Source organism: Ambystoma mexicanum, chromosome 3q (assembly GCF_040938575.1).
Source record: "Ambystoma mexicanum isolate Mex_15411 chromosome 3q, UKY_AmexF1_1, whole genome shotgun sequence".
Taxonomy (NCBI): domain Eukaryota; kingdom Metazoa; phylum Chordata; class Amphibia; order Caudata; family Ambystomatidae; genus Ambystoma; species Ambystoma mexicanum.
Genome location: NC_090926.1, coordinates 65,427,963 through 65,448,750, shown reverse-complemented (window position 1 = coordinate 65,448,750; position 20,788 = coordinate 65,427,963). Strand labels below are relative to the sequence as shown.

Genomic DNA, 20,788 nt, shown 5'->3' with positions numbered 1-20,788 from the left:
CCGCAGAAGACAAAGGCCACTGAATGGTAGAAGAAGTACCAAGGGAGGGCAAGCAAACGTAAAATGGCCAGAAAAGAAGACCTGAACCATTTTGGAAAAATGGTCTCCCATGCGTCCCTTACCTCGGCTGTGGAAACAGCCTGCAATGTAAGTTTCACAAAGTATGGGAGAGAAATCATCTGCTGCCACCAGCCTTTCAGGTAAGGTTGTCACTGTAGCAGAACTGTTACAGGAACAGTGAGAAAGGGGATGCACTGTAACCCCTTAGTTGGTGACCTACATAAATTGGTGTGTGCTGATCTCACAAAAGAAAAGGTAAGAAGGATAAAAAGTGTCCTACTATCCTTAGGAACACATGTTTGCACAAGGAAAATAAAATAAAAGAGGAACCCAAAGGGGCTCCAGCAACACTGCAAAAATTGTGCTGTGTGTTGCGAAAGTGAATCACTGATTATCCTAAATGACTGGTGCAGAGTTTGCTACTGCCCTACCATGTCATTTTTCCATTGACATTTCTTGTGTATTTCTTTTTTTATAAATTATTTGTCTGAATTGTTCATTTTTTATTTTTTATTATAGGTCCTCTGATTGCCACCTCTGTCTTTACATTAAGACCTAAAGAAAAAGATGCGTGTCCCATGGACGTTAAGAGCCTGGAGATAAGAGGCAGTATAGACCCTTCCTCAGGTGAGTTGGAAAGGCAGAAGCAATGAGCCATAACTTGAGATAATTGGGATTATTTTACATAATTCACACTACTTGCAATTGCAGCATTTTGGATATCTTCCATCAGTAGCAATCCGCATATCAGTTTTGTTCAAAATACAATACCCACCTACCGTGCTGTCCTGGAAGTGGAATATGAGCCATTTTCCACTCTCGTGACATTGTCTTTCCGCAAAACAAAGCAGAGGAAGCAGGGCTCCCATTGTCACGGCTAGTGCTGCACTTGGCAGCAGGCCTCTGGCACAGTGGGCACCAGCATTATCAGTTACAAAGGCAATGAGAACTGCAACAGACGGAAGGGGGGTGAGAAAGCAGAGGGAGGTCAGGCAGAACAACAGCTATTGTTTTCCTCTGTGGGAGTGGGAAGGGGGCAAACAGGAGGGTGTTTGGAACGGGTGAGGGGAACCAGGCATTTTTTACCTTAGGTAAGGCCAAACAAGGGAAGTGATGGCACGTGGCAGACCCGTTTTTTTTGGTGCGGGGGAGTGGATAATTGGGAGTCAAGCCCATCCAAATTGTCTGTTTTATTGTTTTATGCATACACCGCCCTTAAATCTCTCTTATTTGCTGGCTCATGGGGTCAGCTAAAGGAGTAGGAAAAGGGCATATCCCCATTTTCGATAGTTAGCCATCTACAATTGTAAATGTTGCTGATCTTCAATCGGACGTGGTGGAAACGTTCAAAGGATGGCCACAGTCTTGATGCCTCTGCTCCCATGATCCCATTAAGGTGTATCTCTTGCTCTTGTCTTTCACTGCCAGCGTGGATGTCCTCTCTTTAAAATGACCTAACATGAAAGGTCAACCTCCCAATTTTGCAGTTCAAAACTGTGTACCGCACTTGCATACAGGCACCCCACATCCACCTGCTCTCTCATGCAGCGCTAGTTTTGTACCTCTCGCTATGCCTCCAAGAGGACTTGCACCAGTGCTTCCTTTGTATTATTTAAAACACATTGGGCCTCATTACAACTCTGACATTAGCCGGAGTTGCATTTTTTCCGGCACCCGCAAATGGGCAAGAACTGGCTCATGCCGAGCTTGGCGGACCCGGTAATTGCCCATTTGCGGCTTCCGAAATCAAGGGCCTCCCGATCCCCATTCTGTCCCATAGGGCTGAATGGGGGATGGGGAGGTCGGATGCACCGGCACATACACAGTTGTGCCGGTGCATCCGACGTGCTCTGCTCACGAGTGCCGTTTCACCCGCCAGAAAAACCTGGCGGGTGAAACGGCACCCGCGAGCAGAGCACGTAGTATGGCGGTCCAGGAACTACGGTACCGGCATGCTTACCAGTACCATAGTTCCCGGACCGCCATGGTTTTAATGAGGCCCATTGGATTTGTTTTTGAAGTCTGTGTACATTGCACAGAGGGGACTGCATGTGCACACCTGTGCATGCAGTCCCCTTCATGCAATTGTAATTGTTTGCACTGCAAAGTGTCAACAATGCACGAAAATCTGTGTGGACCCGGGTTTCCATGAATTGCTTGCACTCTTGACCGGTAATGCAGCTGCCTCTCACCTCACTTGTATTGTAAATATAATTCAGAGTGCCTTATTAATGTATGTCCTATCTGTATAATGTTTATTCCTGTATTGTATGTACCTATGCATCTACTTTATTTTGTACAGTAAGTTTCCGTATTTCCTGACCTGTATTTCTATGCCATTATGCTGAAAGTATACTTGTATCCTCTGTGCCCTGATACCCCTGGGTCTGGCGCGCATTATAAATAAAAAAACAAACAAACTCTGTAGTGCAAACAATCGTAAATACCTCCTGGCATTTTCCTTGATTCATAGAAACACTTGTGTACAGGCGCCTTATAAATTACTCATCATATCATATCTATGTCATCTGAGCATGTTTAGCTCGTGCTAATAGCTGTCTGATTCCTTTATTTTTTTAAAAAAAATATTTATTTATATTTTTGGCAAAACAATACAATAGACAATCCAAAACCATGTAAAGAAGCTTAAATATCACAATCATTATAAATGAAAACAGTTCAGCAAAAGAAATACACAACTTCCTACAGCAGTGTCCCCACCCTCCCCAAAAAAAAGTCAGTGAATTTCCCCCAAATCTTATCATATGAGGTCGATTTGTTTTTCATCTTATAGATCATCTTTCCCATCCTTGTGAGTTTGTGCATCTCATCAACCCATTCATCCAGTAATGGAACAGCCTTAGAATTCCACCCACGAAGTATCAGTCGCTTACCAACTATGGCACTCCTAAACAACCACTTCTTCTGAGATGAACTCAAGGCACTTAACTCCTCGTCATCTCCCAATAACATCGTTTTAAAATCAAGATCAAAACTTTCACCAAGTATAGTAACACAAGCCTCGCACACCTTAGCCCAAAAACCACAAACTCTTACACAGCTCCACAACATATGTTCAAGTGTGCCAACATGCTGTACACACCCCCACATTCACCCATATTTGAGAGACCTCACTTTTTCAACCTCCCAGGGCACCAATAAACACGGTTCAGAATTTTAATCTGTCTAGATCTCTCTCCAAGATTTAAAGCATAGAATTACATTCTTGCACATGTTGTGCCAGACCTCGGGTTATATTGAAATCAATCCTCCTACTCCATTCTTCCCGTAGGTTGTCATTACAGTCATAATTTGCAACAATCATCTTATACAATTTGCTAGCCAACCCACCTTCTGCCTGTTTTCGTTTTGCCAGAAAAAGATCCAAGTCAAGAGCATTAGACCAATCAATACTACCAACAGATTTCCTTAAACGCCTATAAGCAGCCTCTGAAAAAAGCCCCCAATATTTCTCATTCACTTCCATCGCAGAAAGCCATCTGCCATATTTCCCCAAATCCCAATCCATCTTATTCCGTTTAGGAACCATTCAGGCCAGAACAGCATTCTACCATTGTCTCTAATCTTCGGGTTTAACCAAATTGATGCTTGTGGAGATTTTAAGGCATCCACCCCCAACAGCTCAAGTAAATCTCTTCATGCCTTCCGCAGAAATTCCGTAACACTTGACTTACCACCTCGCCCATTCGAATGTGTAGTCAGCAGTGCTTTCGGACCTAATGGGCCAAAGGCGCTTGATTCCGCAATGGACCAAGGGTCCAACACATCTTTCAGAAATGGAATAAACGACTGAGCAGAAAAGGCCAAGTGATATGCTTGGAAATTTGCGACCCCTAGCCCTCCCTGATCGACGGGCAACTGAAGCTTCCAAATTTTTAGTCTTGGTGGCTTCTTATCCCAAATAAATTCTTGCATTGAACGCTCCAGTTCCTTCCAATAGTAAGTACGAATTTTCTAAGGCAGCCAGATTCCTTAGTGAGATAATGCATAACTGCCAGAATCAAAATCAAACTCTGGCGGAAATGCTTTTTTTATGAGAAAATAACAAAGTCGGGCTGCACTCCTTAGTTAATATGGTTTAGGGATGTCTATTCTGTGAGATTACCTTATATTTTGGGGTGGTAAGGCCACCCCTGGTACATAGTGCTATTAACTATATCAGAAGAATGGTATCTAAAGATAGATACCCCAAGTCAAATGAGAAAAATATATTGAAATATATTTTAAATTAACCAATGGTACTTCTAATAGATAATGAATGTATATACATTTTGAAGACCTGTACATTTAAATATAATGTACTCATAACCTTTACTTGTCATACATTTTGTAATAATTATTCAGCAACCTATGGTGTGCAGGGATCTGCGGTATCTACCATTCTTCTGGATTTTATTTTTTACATATGCGTTTTACAATATTGGTCATTGTAAATTACCCCATTTATATTATCCTGCTTTATTCTTTTCCATGTCTTTTCCTTCCTATTCACTTTGAAAATTCCATGTTGTTGATTGTATATAAAATTGTGATGTAAATGTTTCTTTATTCATAATTTGATATCTGTGTAAATTGGTTGGCCCTGTTAATACACCTATATGTTTTGATCGTCTTGGTGCTTGAAGGTAAGATTTAAAGGTGCTTGAAGGTAAGATTTAAATTGTAGAGACATCTTAAATGGTCAACGTGAACACAAATGTATCATGTGAAAGTGTAAATTGTAATTATTGGTCTAATTTGTACAGGAGATGTGACTGCTGAGCCTGATGTGTTATTCAGAGGAAACCAGCATCTCCAGGACACTCGGGTTACGTATCAAACGGAAGCTTGTGATGATCCCGGCACAGGTTAGGAATAATAAATGACAATGTGTGAAATATTCTAAACCATGTGTTCTAGGAATTATCTATGATATTAACTTTTTTTTTATTTTTATATTTGTCTTTATTATTTTCAGATATCAACATTCATCAAACATTGAAATAACCCCCCCCCCCCTGCAACTCTCCCCCACCTCCTCCCCGGGGACACTTGAGGTTTTATTCAGGGATTACATTATGCATTAAAAATGTCTGTGACTTTAATATTGTGTGGGCACCATTGTTCCATAAAGTCTGACTGGAGATACTCCAGGAGTCCCCCCATTCCTTCTCAAACCTGTCCCTCGTTCCTTGGATTATGTGTGTGACTTTTTCCATTGCTATCTGCGCCCAGACTTTTTGAAGCCACGTGAAAATCAGAGGTGTGTCTTTCTTTTTCCAATTCTGGGCTATTGTTGTCCATGCCACGATGAGGAACCCCATAAAGCTTCTCCATTGTGCTTTTTTATATCTTCTTGCTGTGTCATCTCTTATTCCACACAACCATACGCCCTCACCCAGTTGTCCCACCTCTGGAAATATTTTGCCCAGTTCTCCCTTAACTTCTTCCCAAAACGGCACTATTCCCTTGCAGGCCCACCAGATGTGTTTCCACGTCCCCACCTCTCCGCATTCCCTCCAGCATAGGTTTGACGTTTTTGAGAACATTGTGGAGTCTCTCAGGAGTGTAGTGCCACTGTGTCATAATTTTAATCCACATTTCTCTTATTTGTGCTGATCTGGTCGTTTTGGGTATCAGAGTCCATAGATCTTCCCACTGTTTTCTGGTCAGTTCCTCTCCCAGAGTTCTGCTCCATTTAATCATGGATGACCATTTAATTTCTTCATCCTGTGTATTTATAGAGGAATATAGAGTCGATATCCATTTCTTTGCCCCTGATTTGGTTGTAACATATTTCTCGAATGAAGTGAGGGTTCTCGTTGCTGCATTCGTGATATTAGGGGATTTTAACCAGTGTTTGAGTTGTTCATATCTATATTTATCCCTAGTGGAGCGTGTTGGAAATGGGAGGCAGGATTCATATGATCTAAGTTCCTTATCGATGAACATTTCCCCAATTTTCTTTATTCCTGCCTCCTCCCAGCTATCATATGACCCCTGCTCCATCCCTGGTGAAAAACTGCGGATTCCTGCAAATGGGAGTAAAAGGGCCTCGCGTGGTGGTCATTAAACCCTTTCGTGTTTGGATGTCCCACGCCGCCATCGTTGTTCTCATTATTTCGCTAATCCCTATGTTGGGGTGTGTATGTTGTTTCTGTTTCCAGAGTAGTTCCACTAGCGGGGTTCTTGCCACTGCTCTGTCTTGTGCAACCCAGATCGGTTGTGGATCGTCGCCCAGCCACTCCCGAAGCACTTTTAACTGGGCCGCTTGGTAGTATTTCTGGAAGTGAGGGAGCGCCATCCCACCCTCCCTGGTTAATGTGGTTACGATAGCCCTGGCCAGTCTTGGCGTTTCCCCATTCCACACAAAGGTTGAGATTACCTTCGACAGTGTTTTAAAAAATGAACGGGGTACCCCCTCCGGGAGGGCTTGGAAATAATATAGTAGCCTTGGGAGGATGGTCATCTTTACCGCTTGAATCCTGCCCCACCAGGATATCACCAGGGAATTCCATCTTTCTAAATCTCTGCGGACCCTCGTAAGGAGCTGCGGATAGTTTTTACTATATAGCTGTTCCACCCTGTATGTTAGTGTTATTCCCAGGTATTTAATGCCCTCCGCTGCTATCTTGAGATTGAGTGCTTTTGCTTCTCTTTCTATCTTCCCCCTGTCTCCTGCCAGTATTAGGATTTCCGATTTGTTCCTATTAATTTTTAGACAGGGTATGGCCCCGAAGACTTCCAGCTCCCCAACCACTGCCGCCAACGTTCGGCCCGGCTCCTCTAGCGCTAACAACATATCATCCGCGTATGCGGTTACCTTGTGTTGTATGCCTACCATGTCTATCCCTTTAATATATGTGGCTTCTCTTAATTTCATTAGTAGGGGTTCTAGAAAGATAGCGTATAATAATGGGGAGAGCGGGCATCCCTCTTTTGTTCCTCGGGATATGCATACCTTTTCAGTAACTTCCCCATTGATGGCCACTCTGCAAGTAGGGGAGTTGTAGTTCGCTCTTATTCTTGCAATAAAGTGCTCCCCAAATCCCATGAATTGCAGGGTCTTAAATAGCATGGACCATTCAACCCGGTCGAATGCTTTCTCTGCATCCAGTGCGAGTAGAATTGCCGGGGTTTGTTTTATGCCAATCTTTTCCACCAAGTGGATGATCCTTCTAAGGTTGTTGTGTGTTTGTCTTCCTGGATAAAGCCCGATTGGTCAAGATGAATTAACTTAGGGAGAAGAGGGGAAAGTCTTGCTGCTGATATCTTTGTGTATATTTTGGCATCAATATTTATTAGGGAGATTGGTCTATATGAAGCCGGGTATGAAGGGTCCTTCCCAGGTTTGTGAAATACTAGGACCTTCGCTTCATTCATTGTGGGGGTCACATTTCCACATTCTTTAAATGAGTTTAGGAGTCTGGTTAGGACCGGGATCAGCAGATCCCCATATCTTTTATGAAATGGGGCCGTGTAGCCGTCCGGACCTGGGGCTTTATTTAATGGGAGTTCTTTTATTGCTTTTCTAACTTCCTCTTCTGTAATAGGGTCCTCTAAGGCCTGCCTGTCTGCTTCTGAGATTTGCGGGAGGGTGAGGGATTTCAGATATGTGTCCTGTGCGTCTGCCTCCGGGTGTTCAGTGGAGTACAGTTTCTGGTAGTATTCCCTGAACACTTCCCCCATGTCTTGCATGCGCGTGAGATGTTCCCCATTCGTGTCTATGATGCTTTTGATCGTTATATCTTTCTGTTTTTCTTGGAGTTGTCTCGCTAGTAGCCTATCTGCTTTGTTTGCTTTTATGAAGTACCTTTGTCTTAGATACAACAGGCTCCTTTCCGCTCCCTTTGTGCGTAGCAACTCTAGTTGGCCTTGAGTGTGTCTAAGCGTCCTCTTTAGAGCTCTAGTAGGTTGTCCCAGGATTTTCCCTTGCAGCTCTGTTATTGAACTTTCCAGTTCCTTTTCCCACATATACCTCTGTTTCTTCCTCGTGATTTTCAGTGTCATAATCTTCCCACGGATCACCGCTTTAAACGCCTCCCAGACTGTGCTCATAGATATTTCCCAGTGTCGTTTTCCGTGAAGTATTCTTCTATCATTTCCCTTACGGTTTCCCTCGTAACTGGGTCCTGGATTATGTCCTCTGGTAATCTCCACCTCCATAGACCATTAGATTTCCCCGGAAGTTTCAGATCGAGCCACAGGGGTGCATGGTCAGAGAGTGCGAATACCCCCTTTTCCAACCCCTGGATCTTGCCCATGAGCCCCACTGATGCCCAAAAGTAGTCAATACTTGACATGGAGTTGTGCATATGTGAAAAGTATGTAAACCCACTTTGCTCCCCCTTGAGCTCCCTTCACACATCATTTAGGGCTAGCTGGTCCATTTGTTGCTTGAGGCGTTTTGACGGTGCCCTGTGGCCGTGTACACTCCCAGTACTTCTGTCGAGTTGTGTGTTCCATGCCAGATTCAGATCTCCTCCCAAAATCACCTCCCCCCCTTGCGAAGGATTCTAGTTTTCCCAGGGTGTCTCTCAAAAAGCCATCCTGTCCCACATTGGGCGCGTATACTGACACGAGAGTGATCCTATGCCCCTCCAACACCACGTTTGCGAACGCATACCTTCCCTCCTTATCTGTGATGACGTCCTCCAATATGGCGTCCCTTCCCACCGTCACTGCTATCAGGACCCCCAATCTTTTTTCTGTTGCATTCGCCTGGGCCCATATTTTAAATCCCCTTATCCGGGTCTTCTGTTTGTCCTTCGCTCTGATATGTGTTTCTTGGAGGAGCAGGAGGTCTGCCCCTTCCCTTTTGAGTAACTTCTCCAATTTCACCCTTTTTGTGGGATGATTCATCCCCCTTATGTTATAAGTCACAATGCGGATCCTCCCCATTTTGATAGGCACCAGTTCAATGTACTTGGAATCCCATCCTCTGCCGTTGCTCTAGTTTTAGCGTCCCCATCCCCATTTCCCCACCCCCTGAACTCCCCCCCCCAACCGATAACCATAAACCAAACAAGTTGCCCCCGAGTAGGGCGAGGGTTCCTACTGATGCCGGGGCGTTGCGCCCACAGCTCCCTGCCCTCCATCCTCTCGGGGGGAATTTTTGTGGGGGGATCCTAAACCCCACATTACCGTCTGTCCTTACCCGATTCCAAGCTGGTGGGTCATTCCCGGGCCGACGTCTCTGCCTCTCATGCAGCTGTTCTTGTTCTCACCGATCCCCTTCACTGGAGCCTTGTGCGGGTGCCGCCAGGGCATTCTTTTCTTTCCCTTTTCCTCCTATCATGGTAGTTTCCTACAGGCTTCTCTTCCCGTGTATGGCCTTTTTTGTTTGATCGTTTCCCATCCTTTTGGTTTTCTCCTCTGCTCCGCACTGGGTTTTGCTTGTTCCGCTTCCTCCCCATAGTCCTATAGGCCCAAAATGTTGAGGCCCTCTTCCCATGTGGTCGCTCTTCTCTGTTTCCCCTCCCATGTGAAGGTCAGCCCAAAGGGGAAGGTCCACTTGTATCGGATTTCTTTTGCCAACAGAGCCTTGACTAATGGGGCCATCGCTCTTCTTTTTTGCAGCGTGACCAGGGCCAGGTCTTGGTACAGTTGGATTTCCTGTCCGTTCATTCTGATGTGATCCATTTCTCTGGACTTCCTCAGTATCTGCTCTTTTTGTGGGTATGAGGAAAGCGCCACCAGAACGTCCCGTGGTCTTTCCCCCGGTGCTCCAGATCTTTTTGGTCTGACCCTGTGGACTCTGTCCACTCCGATGGTATCTGTCTCAGATGCATCAAGTATATCACTGAACACCTCCTTCACCGCTGTCATAAGGTCTTTGTCCAGTACAGTTTCCGCCATATTTTTGATGCAAATGTTAGAGCGTCTGGAACGGTTCTCCAAATCCTCACATTGAATCTCAAGATTATGGGTGAGTCTCACCAAGTGTTCCTGTGTTTCGCTAGCCTGTTGTGTTTCCTCCTCGATCCCCTGGACCGTTCTTTCCAGTGTGTCTGTTCTCTCCTCCAGTTTAGCCACATTGATCCTGAGGTCCTGCACCACCTGTTTCATGTCATTTTTCATCGTCGTAAACTGTTCCTGTACAGTGGACATGAATTTTTCTTGTAGTTCCTGAAACCATGATTGCATGTCATCCCTAGAGGGTGGATGATGGGGGTTCGTCTGTGACATGCCTTGACCACAATTGAAGGATGTTTGCGTCTTGCCTTGAGGACTGCGGGGTCTGTTGGGAGGCGATATTTTTGCTTTTTGCTCTTGACATGTTACGTTTGTTTTCCTGGGGGTGCGCGTGGGCTTCTGTTTTTCCCCTATGAGGTGAGTGACGTACCCCTTGGGGTTCTCTTGGAATTCTCTTCTTGGATCACCCCGGGTCGCACCTGTCCGCAGAGTCCGTGCCAGTTAGGGTCTGCTTTGGTGGGGCCTTTCCTATTTGAGTGGTTTTCCTTTCCCATCAGGGTTTCCTATCTTGGCCGCGGGGGCTCCCCACGTAGGTCGCGTCGTTCCAGTAGACTTCCCCATCTCCCTATTGTGGTGTCCACTCTGCCCTCTGGTTGTGTGTCCCCTTCGGTGCCCTTACTGCAGCCTGTGGGCTCGTACCACTTTGCCCCGCCACCGATTGCCGACTCTGTATTCCTTCCCTGTGGAAAATGTATCGCTCAGGCTGCTGTATGTGGGAGTGCCAGGGGAGATCACTTGACTTGGGGCCCAGTTCCCCCTCAGCTGCTCCGCTTCGATCACCTCCGGGGGGGCTGTTACCAGCCAGGCTCCAATCTCTCCGAGTTCTCACTGTGATCCGTGGAGCTCTCTCATTGCTGTAGCCTCACGCCGTACTTCAGCGCCGATTGCGCTCCTCCCTCATTGGAAACGTCTGCACCCACGGCACCACGATCCCTGGGCTTCTTGTGCTTTCCGCCGCCAAGCGCGGTGCTGGGGACCCAGCGCCCCGATATTCGGGCACCGGGCATCTTCGATGGAGGTGGGGGAGGGGCCGGAATGACCGCTCCACCGCCCACAGTCGCAGCCGCTAGTGATCCGATTCCTTCGGGGTCGCGATGCTTCGGCGGAGCGCTGGGGAGAGGAGGGAGTATGCCCCCGCCGCTCCGATTCCTTATCCCTCTGTTTCCGTGCCCGGCTCGCCCACCTATTGCGCTCCGGAGTAGTTGCCGGCTCGGCGGCGGGAATCTCCCGATGGGGGAGGGGCGGACGCTGCGGTTCTCTCTTCCCCAGCGTGCTCGGCGCCCCAAAAGGTCGTACCGCAATCCAGAGCCTACGGGAGGCGTAGCAGGGGGGCGATCCGCTCGCTGGGCGCTTATTCTGCTGCTAAACTGTGCTTATTTTCGGCGGCCCGGGACGAGCGCGGCTTAGACGCAGCTCGTCTCCCCGGCGGCCATCTTGGAATCCCCTGATATTAACTTTTTACTACAATAAATTCTGTCTAAAAACATGACACCATCAGTACCCTACAGATAATGAATATTACATTTGGTTTAATTATTTTTATTGTGTATGGTTTACAAAAGAAACCTTTACAACATTCTATAAAGAGAAATATGAAATAAAAAGCATTCTTACATAATTTTACAAAATATCACATGATCTAACACTAAAAAACATAAATATTAAAACTATTGCATACATCTCAATTCATTTTAAATTGTGTTATTGCACAATTATAGACCGTTTCACACAATATATCACTTATAAAACCAAATACTATGGAGTCAATACACCTCAATGTATCCCCCAAAACATTATTGCAACATTTTAAACAATATCACACAATCTAACATTTGTAAAGCCAAGTACTAAGACCATTACATACAGGTCGAACCAAATTCTACATAAAGCGTATTCGGCAGCGGAGCAGTCATACTACGGAAGAGGGATAACAGTCTCCATGTCACCCGGGCCTCCAAGGATGCTATTTCTAATTCATATCTGGTAGCCGCTGCTGGAATAGTGTTAGGTTGCTTAACCGACCGTCTCCACAATCCTACCTCTAACGTTTCTCAAAATGTCGCCAACTCATAATAATGCAATTCCATCCCATAAATTAGTTTTTTTAATGGGATTTAATGGAGAAACGCCTGAATCATTGCTCCAGTTTGGTTATTTGATTGGAAAGAGTTGTGGCTTTCTGTCTGAGGAAGGTACAAAGTCCAGATTCCAAAGACTGGGCCAAGAGAGGGAACACCAAATAAGTCACACTAGATGTGTTATCAATGGAAACCCTGTGCATACTCCAAGTCTGCCTTTTCTTTTTCCGACCCCTCGACAGCACCAATACACGTATTTCCTGGGATTAACAATCAGTTAATTCTCTTCTGCATAGTTTGCAAATTTGTTAATTAAACGCTGAAGGCCCACTTTGGTGCAGTTGAGGAGTAGAAAATAGTCAGCGTATGCCAACCAAGGGATGCACAACTCACCCAATTTCGGGGTAACCAAACCCACCTCAGCCAAATAGTCCCAAATATCGGATACATATAGGTTGAAGAGACAAGGGGCAAGAGCACATCCCTGTCTCAGACCCACCCAGGTTGAAATCCTGCAGGACAGGTTCCCTTCAAGATTAAGTCTAACACGGATCCCTGCATTGTCATAAAGAGCCATAATTAGCCGCAATAGACCACCGACAGCTCCCACTTCGTAAGCTTAGACCACAGGTGGCTCCGGATGACGCTGTCGAAGGCTGTCGAGAGGTCAATTGAGGCCACGTAAATATCTCCACCGTACTTTCCCCAAGCGGTTTCCTGTAGCTCCCTCGTAACCAAACCATTCAGGTTCGTAGAATGACCCGTCGGAAACCCCGTCTGAAATGTATTTAGTCATCGTGATGTGTGCATCCACTCATTTAAGTGGGTTAACAATATAGAGGCAAACATTTTGCAGTCTGCGTCTATTAATATTACATATTTTGGGAAGCACTACGACAGAGGTAGACTCAACCACAGCCCTTCAATTGATGGCAAGTGCACAAGTCACTGCACCTGGGGAGTAGGCGGGCATTAAAGCAGGTAACCAATCCCATGGTCCCTTTCTTGATAGCACCTATGTGAACACAGTTAGCCCCTCTGTTCTGCTCTCAAGGGAAGAGACACTCTACAAAAGGGAGTGGAGACATAAGAGAAATGTGGTAGTTTGGAGACAAATGGAAGGTGAGGAGAAGAGGACAAGTGTAAAGACGGAATTAATGAAAGATGAACTGAGAGGAGGAATAAAGGAAGACAGACACAGAGAAAGGGGGAGGGAAAGGAAGGAGTGTCTGGAGTGAAAGATCAGGAGCAGTACTGAGGTGGCTATCAACAAAAGAAGGGAATATGAAGGAGATGCAGGAAGGAGGAAGCATGCAGAAGGAAAAAAAAAGAATCATGACAGAGGAGCATACGCAGTAAGATGTACAGAGGGGAGTGGAGGAGATGGGGAGAGAGCAAGAGGAGTAATATGGATGGGAGCGTGGTGGAGGAAAGGGGTAAATCAAAGATCTGGTGAAAAGAGACCAGTCTTGGTACCATCGGAGAGCATACCTTATTTCCCATTGATAGGCGTGCTTGATTCAGACCTAAAATCCAGGGGTGTTAGAGCAGAGGGAATAGAGAAAACAAGATCAAGAGGGGACAAACACAAACCTTAGGGGTTAAGTCAGTGATACTATCTGATGCCGGACTCATATCGGAAATCCTAAGGGCACTTCACTGGTGGTGCCCGGTAGCAGTGCTCGTCTTTGTGCCATGGAGGGTGTGGTGATTCACCAGGTCTCGTCACTTGTCCCCAGAAAAGAGCCATTTCCTATGAGGCTAGGGAGGTGAAGCCGCTACCCAATAGTCGCCCTAGGGGTGGTAATATGCAGGAGGACCTCAAAGGGAGGGACTCCCCTCCTGGCGATAAGGACATCCACCTGGGGAAACGCCTCCCTAAAACCCTGTCACAAAACCATCTACCTGCATGGTCACCCTTTTCTCCCACCATTGATAGTGGGACCCTGTGTTATTGTAAAGCCATGACTGTGACAAATGTAAAACATACTGGGACGAAGAAGAACATAAGTAGCATATGGAACAGCCACATGCAAAGTCAGCCAAGTACTGTAAGGAGGTGGTCCACGGGAGGCATGAGGACTACAAAAGATACTTTAGTGAATGGTGTTGAAGTTAGGCAAGGGCAGAGTCACCAATATAAAGCAGAAAGCAGGAAAAGACCAAGAGAGTCTAATCCTTGGAAGCCTATAGAATGTGAACCAAACCTAGGAGGTTCAAACTGGGAAGACCAAAGGTGAAGCAGAAGTAGATACATCTCGCCAGAACGACAGGACGCTGTCAAATTGTCATGTGACCTGACAGGGAGCCGACTCACTTGGTGGTGGCGTGACCGCAGAGAGGTGGACCGTCAGGTCCAGAAATGATGCCGAGACCACCAGTCTGCCATGCAGGAAGCAGGTGCCTGCGGCCCAGTGAAGAACCAGAGCCGCGTCCCAAGGATACTGCTAGTAACGGGAAAGGCTGGAAGACCGGGTGCGGTCCTGAAAGTGGCCTGAATGGAGTGCATCGGGAGTCATCTCCCTCGTCGCAGTGTTCTACCTAAAACCACTAATAAGACTGAGTGTAATGGGAGCCTGCTCTCTCTTGTGATACTGTACATCAAATAGAGCTGGAGAACCAGAGTACTTCGGGAGACATCGCCCTCATCGAGATACTACTTTTGGAGAAACCAGTAAGGAGACATATGGGAGAAATACAGAGAACTTTGGGAATAGTATCCCTCACTATAATGTTTAGTGTAAGCCAAATAAGGCTGTAAGCTTCTATACTTCCTGAAAGAAATTAAAGAGACTAATTCGAGTTGTCTACTCAAGTGCTTACAGAACACTGTGTGGAGCTTTTACAGAAATACTGGGAAAAGAGAGTCATTCCCGTGTCCTTTGTAGTTGAACATTGAAGGAATTACACCTACATTGCTATAAGAATGAAGTGTTAACAAAGAGGAGGGAGTCATTCTCCTGGCAATGGAAACACAACGTTTACTTTAGTTAAAAGCTTATGTATCTAGTGTTACGGTTAGATTAGATGGTTTTCTGACAGAGGACGGGAAGAACATTTCTTTTGACGGACATTCTGACGGATCACTACGTTTTCTTGGTTGAGGCAGGACAAGCCCTTAAGACATAGGGAAAGAGGTTTCTTTTTACAATAAAGGTTTTGTAGCCCACACCATGACCCCTCCTTGTCAGTTTCCTTCTTCTAGACCCTCACAATGGCCAAGATCATGGCATCTTGTCCTAGAAGGGGACAGCATTTAATGACCTGGAGGGCTGACACCGCTTGTAATGTTGTACATGTAATGGTAAGTACGTGATTAGACTCTTTTGGGAGACTACTCTGTCAGGTGACATTATTAGTAATTCGCAATTACTTTTTTGGAATTTTTTATATATATTTGTTGTTAGTCTGTCGCGTCTTGTCTGAGTAAGGTGGAAATATAAGGTATTGATGAATACTCAGAAATCAAGAGATGCGCCAGTTTTTTTATACTCCATGCACTTGGGTTTTATTGCTTTGCCCTTAATGATGACACGCGTTTCGGCTATTGAAAGCCTTTCTCAAATCAGGGCTCTTTTTTCTTCATAAAGATGTGGCATTTGTAATCCTTGTTGGTATGTTAGAGTTTCTTTTATATAGGACCCAATCCCTCGGCTTCTAGCCCTCCGGCGTCCTTCTCGTTCGCGCTCGAAACCCAGATTATACTCGCATGCCCTTTTGTGCAACATACCTCATAGAGGCTTTTGTCTACTAGAACAAATTCTTGAATGAAAGGCTGCAATTTAGTAAAGTTACTTTTTTTTACTTCAGTTACTGCCATTGTTAATGTTAATTATTTCTTATAAGGCACAACTTGCCCGTAGGCCTCAGTGAGCAGCAAGTAAGAGAGCTCAGTCAAAATTCTTCTCAAAATCTGCATTACCTCGATCACAATCATCCACTCGCAAAGAATTGTTTCCTGATAATGTGAGGGAAATAAATAATAAAGTGTTAATTCATGGCCAGCATCTGGGACACATAGATCATCGGTTACAACCAGATATAGCCAAAATGTTGGCAGACTTACCACTGTGCAGATGGGCCTCTGATCACCTTAACCCAAAGTAGGCCCATCACTTAAAAAGAGAGTGCACTTTGTCCGTAAAGCAAGTTTATTGTACAAACGGCCGGCAGAAGCTAGATGATCCTGTAGAGTCAAACTAATCCGAGACGCCTCGAACCACATAGGTTGATACGTTTTATACATTTTGTAACAGTAAAAACACTTCCACATATTTTATTACAAATCATCCCCCACACATAATTTGTTAAACCTATACAAAAGAGACCCAATCTCCTTTAATCCCCATGCTCTCATTTGACGCATTTAACTACCATCATCAGCTCATATTCGTAGAATACCACTTTTTGGGATCCTCCGTGGTAGGTCATGACATCGTCCCATATTTAAACTTTCATACACAAACATTATTCATTACAAGTTCCAGCTGGCCTGAGGCCTCAAACCCCCAACATGATGCACATGGTTTGCAAGTACACATCAACGACATGCAGAGGGGGAGAAATAACAAGTTCCCTATGAACTGGAGATAAATATCTTACCGGCCCAGACTTGCTGGCGTCCTTGTTTCACTCTAATCTGCACGACTACCAATTTAACATGCATGGCCTCTGGAGAAACTGACCGAAACCCAAAAAGCATTTGTCAACTCTGCCCTTGCACCTAGTTTATTGCTGGGTCACAAAATGATGGCCGGAATTCTCTTGAAAGTGAATACCAGGTTCCCATGTACTTAAAACGATTGCATCTCCTTTCCACAATAGTACTGAACCATAAAAACCCTGAGCCTGCATGTGGCTGACCATCTGATATTGTTGCAGCTGCTTGTTGCCCTTCCTCGTCCTTCAACCTTGCTAAACCATTTTTTCCCAGTCACACAGAGTTTACCTTGCCAACATAGGTTGAAGGGCCCTCACAAATTATGAAAATAACTTGCACTAGCCATATTTGTGTATTTGTCATGTACCCCAACAGTCCCAAACATATGCCCCTCAAAACTCCCATGTGTGTATGTCTGTGCATGTATATTTAAGACTACAGTGTGCTCTTTTCAGTGGTTTCTTCATTGCAAATCTTCTTACTCGCATGGGCATAAGAAGCTCCTTGCTGCTTAACTTCTATGCGCTACGTGGAACACCATACCTATATTTTATATCACTATGTGTGTTAACACTACTGCTGTGTGACCAAGTTATCACAATAACAGTTTGAAACAAATGGTAATCTCACCTTAGCAGACTGCAATATTCCATTGAAAGCTAATGCTGAATGCAAGGACCACCCCGACCAACGCGCCACTGTCTGCTCGGAAACAATAGCCCGAGAGGAAGTACGCGTCCGTCAGGGAAACCCTCTGGGGTAGAAAACCCTGGTTGGAAGTGTATCCTGGTGACTTGGATGCGGCTTGAAGACAGCTTCACCGATGTAATGGAGGTTCAAACTCGGGAAGGCTTCTTCTGGAGAAGATGACAACAGAGAAAGGTGAGAAGGAGGAAGGAAGTGAATCTGACGATAAGAAGGTAAGGAACAGTCAGATCTTCCCCTAACCTCTGAACCTGTCGCGTCCCGAATACCTGGAGGGAAGCCGAAGAGGCGGGAGCTACTGAGGGTGTTGGAGCGAGAATCCTGTCAAAGATAGAAAGGTTAGTGAAGCGCTAGGAGCGGGAGCCTACGAGACCCGGAGGGATGCTTTGAATATGATCTGATGTAAACTGAATATTACCCGGGGATCAGTAGCACAATGACCAAGAAACTGTGTCTTGTTACCAGATATGGGTAGCATGACGATGGGTTGGGTAAACTTCGGAAGCTGAGGAAAGATTCTGCGAAATAGGTTATACACAGAGTTAGTATAAGTTAGAGAGAGGGTAGGTAGAATTAAGGGGAGAATGGAACAATAATATCTAGGAGCAAACTCACGGAGCATCAGCTAGAACAGTAGCAACGCAAAGCACTGACCAACTTCGTGAAGTATAAGGAGTCCCGTGAGCCTCACGCCATGCTTCTGGCGAACGTGAAAAGACTGGAACTCTGTATTTGAAACTGGTAGTAATGCGATCTGCCATCTTGGAATTACCGCTCCGAATGGAGCCACAGAGCCGGTTCCGGGACCATAAGGTCCAATTCTTGGAATGTGTAACAGTATACCCCCTTCTCCTGGGAGGCGACCCTGGCTTCCCAGGATGTAATCTAAAAAATCGTTGAACCAGTCGGGGTTGCGTGAACCCCTGAAGCTGGTTCCCAAGTCCGTTCGGCCAGAGAATAGCCCTTCCAATCCACCAGAAACTGTAATCTCCCTTTGTGATACCGGGAATCACAGATGCTGGTGACTTCATATTCTGGGCCAATATCTGTCGAAATTGGGGGTGAAGGAGTATTATCTGACCGATGAAACCGGTCTTGAACTGCAATTTTGATTTGAGACAGATGGAATACAGGATGTATCCTAGACCAGGATGGAGGCAGCTCGAGTTTGACAGCAGCTGAACCCACTAAAGACTGAATCTTGAAAGGGCCAAAGTACCTTGGGGACAGCTTAGAGGGAACCAGATGACGGGGGAGAAAGCGAGAGGCCAACCAAACAGAATCTCCAGGTTTCAACTGTGGGACGTCTCGGAGATGTCTATCGGCCATCATCTTGGCTCTGTCTTGAGCAGTTTGTAAGGATATCTTAGCGAGTCTATGACCTTCCTGGATCTCAGATATGAGGCCATCTACTCCTGGGCAGCATGAAGGGGAACTGACAACAGAAGGTACAAATGATGGGTGAAATCCGTAAGAACAGTGGAAAGGACTAGTGTGAAGTGCTGAATGTCGAGCATTATTATAGGAAAATTCAGCGAATGGTAGCAATTCCACCCAATTGTCCTGGGCAGCTGATATAAAACACAGAAGATAACTTTCCAGTGTTTGATTAAGGCGCTCGGTCTGTCCGTTAGTCTGCGGATGATATCCAGAACTGAGCGCCCTCCTGATCCCCAGGACACGGCATACTCTTTCCCAGAATCTTGATGTGTATTGAGGGCCTCGATCTGAAACCACAGTGTCTGGTAGACCGTGTCTGGAAAAGATTTTGGAGATAAAGATCTTAGCCATTCCTTCAGCACCTGGCAGTTTGTTCAAGGGAGTGAAATGGGCTAGCTTAGTCAAGTAATCTATGGTGACCATCATAGTAGTCTTATTATGTGAAGGGGGAAGATCTACGATAAAGTCAGTAGAGATCACCTGCCAAGGCTTATCTGGAATCGGCATCCGGGTGAGTAATCCCAGAGGTGGAGTCCTAGGATTCTTGGATTGTGAGCAAACGCTGCATGTCATGACATAATCCTGCACATTTTTGCGAACCTTGGGCCACCAAAAGTGTTGTTGTACCAAATCTAATGTGCCTTGAACACCTCGATGACCAGCGGCTCGAGAGTCGTGGCACATCCGTAACACTTCTTGTTGTAGTTCCAAGGTGGGCACCAAGACCTGGGATTTGTAAAAGTAGTAAGAATTATTCTGGACGAGAGGATGAGTGGAAGCAATCTCCCTGCAGAATGCCTGATTAGTTGTGGATGCAGTCTTTAATTCCTGTAGAAAATCGGTAATGACTGCGATGAATTTGGCTTTCGGAAATAAGGGTTCCGAGCTGAATTGAGAGAGGGGAGAGTCTTTACGAGAGAGGGCATCAGCCCTTAGATTTTGTTTTCCAGGAAGGAAGGTGAATTCAATTCGAAACGGGTAAAAGAAATATGCCCAGCGTGCTTGTCGACTATTAATCGTGTGAGCATTCTGTAAGACCTTGAGATTTTGATGGTCCGTTCGTACTTCTACGGGAAAAGAAGAGCCTAATAACAAGTGTCTCCACTCCTCAAAGGCCCTCTTTTGCCAATAATTCCTTCTTGAGTACCGAATAGTTCTGCTCAGAGGCATTGAAGGTCTTAGAAAGATAAGCGACAGGTTGTTCATCTCCCTGATCTGTGCGTTGTAGTAGAACCGCGCCCAATGCATGATGAGAGGCATCAGTTTTTATAAAGAATTTTTTAGTCTGGTCTGGGGGTACCAAAATGGAAGCAGAAGTGAACATGGTTTTGAGAGTCTGAAATGCATGATTGGTGGAATCGTTCCAAAGGTACGGGATCCCTTTCTTTAGGAGTCGAGTAAGATGTAGTATTATTTCTGAAAAACAAGGAATGAATTTCCTATAGAAATTGGCAAAACCTAAAAAACGTTGTATCTCCTTAACGTTTGTTGGTATTGGCCATTCGATTACAGCGGAGACCTTTTTTGGATCCATGGAAATACCTTGTGGTGACATCACAAAACCAAGATAGGTCACCTGCCTTTGATGAAATTCACGTTTGGAAGCTTTACAGTAAAGCTGATTATTCTGCAAGCGTTCAAGTACAGTGCTTACATGTTTAAAATGCTCCTCTAGGGAGGAGGAGTATATTAAGATGTCATCTAAATAGATGATAACAAAATGGAATAGAATGTCAGAAAAGAGATGGTCCATAAAGCGTTGGAACACCGCAGGAGCGTTAACTAAACCAAAGGGCATTACATGGTATTCGTAGTGTCCGAATGGTGTTCTGAACGCTGTTTTCCATTCGTCATCAGGGGTAATACAGAT

The 20,788-nt window shown here is 45.4% G+C and overlaps 1 protein-coding gene across 2 annotated transcripts in view; it reads left to right on the top strand.

Moving 5' to 3' along the window:
* The window catches only part of LOC138582125 (zinc finger protein 282-like), a 240,604-nt gene that overhangs the window by 113,709 nt on the left and 106,107 nt on the right, over positions 1-20,788 (top strand). For both annotated transcript variants that reach the window (XM_069653125.1, XM_069653124.1), the window contains exons 3-4: positions 580-687; positions 4,827-4,928. In XM_069653125.1, coding sequence (XP_069509226.1) covers positions 580-687; positions 4,827-4,928 — 210 coding nt within the window. The remainder of the gene's footprint in view (positions 1-579; positions 688-4,826; positions 4,929-20,788) is intronic.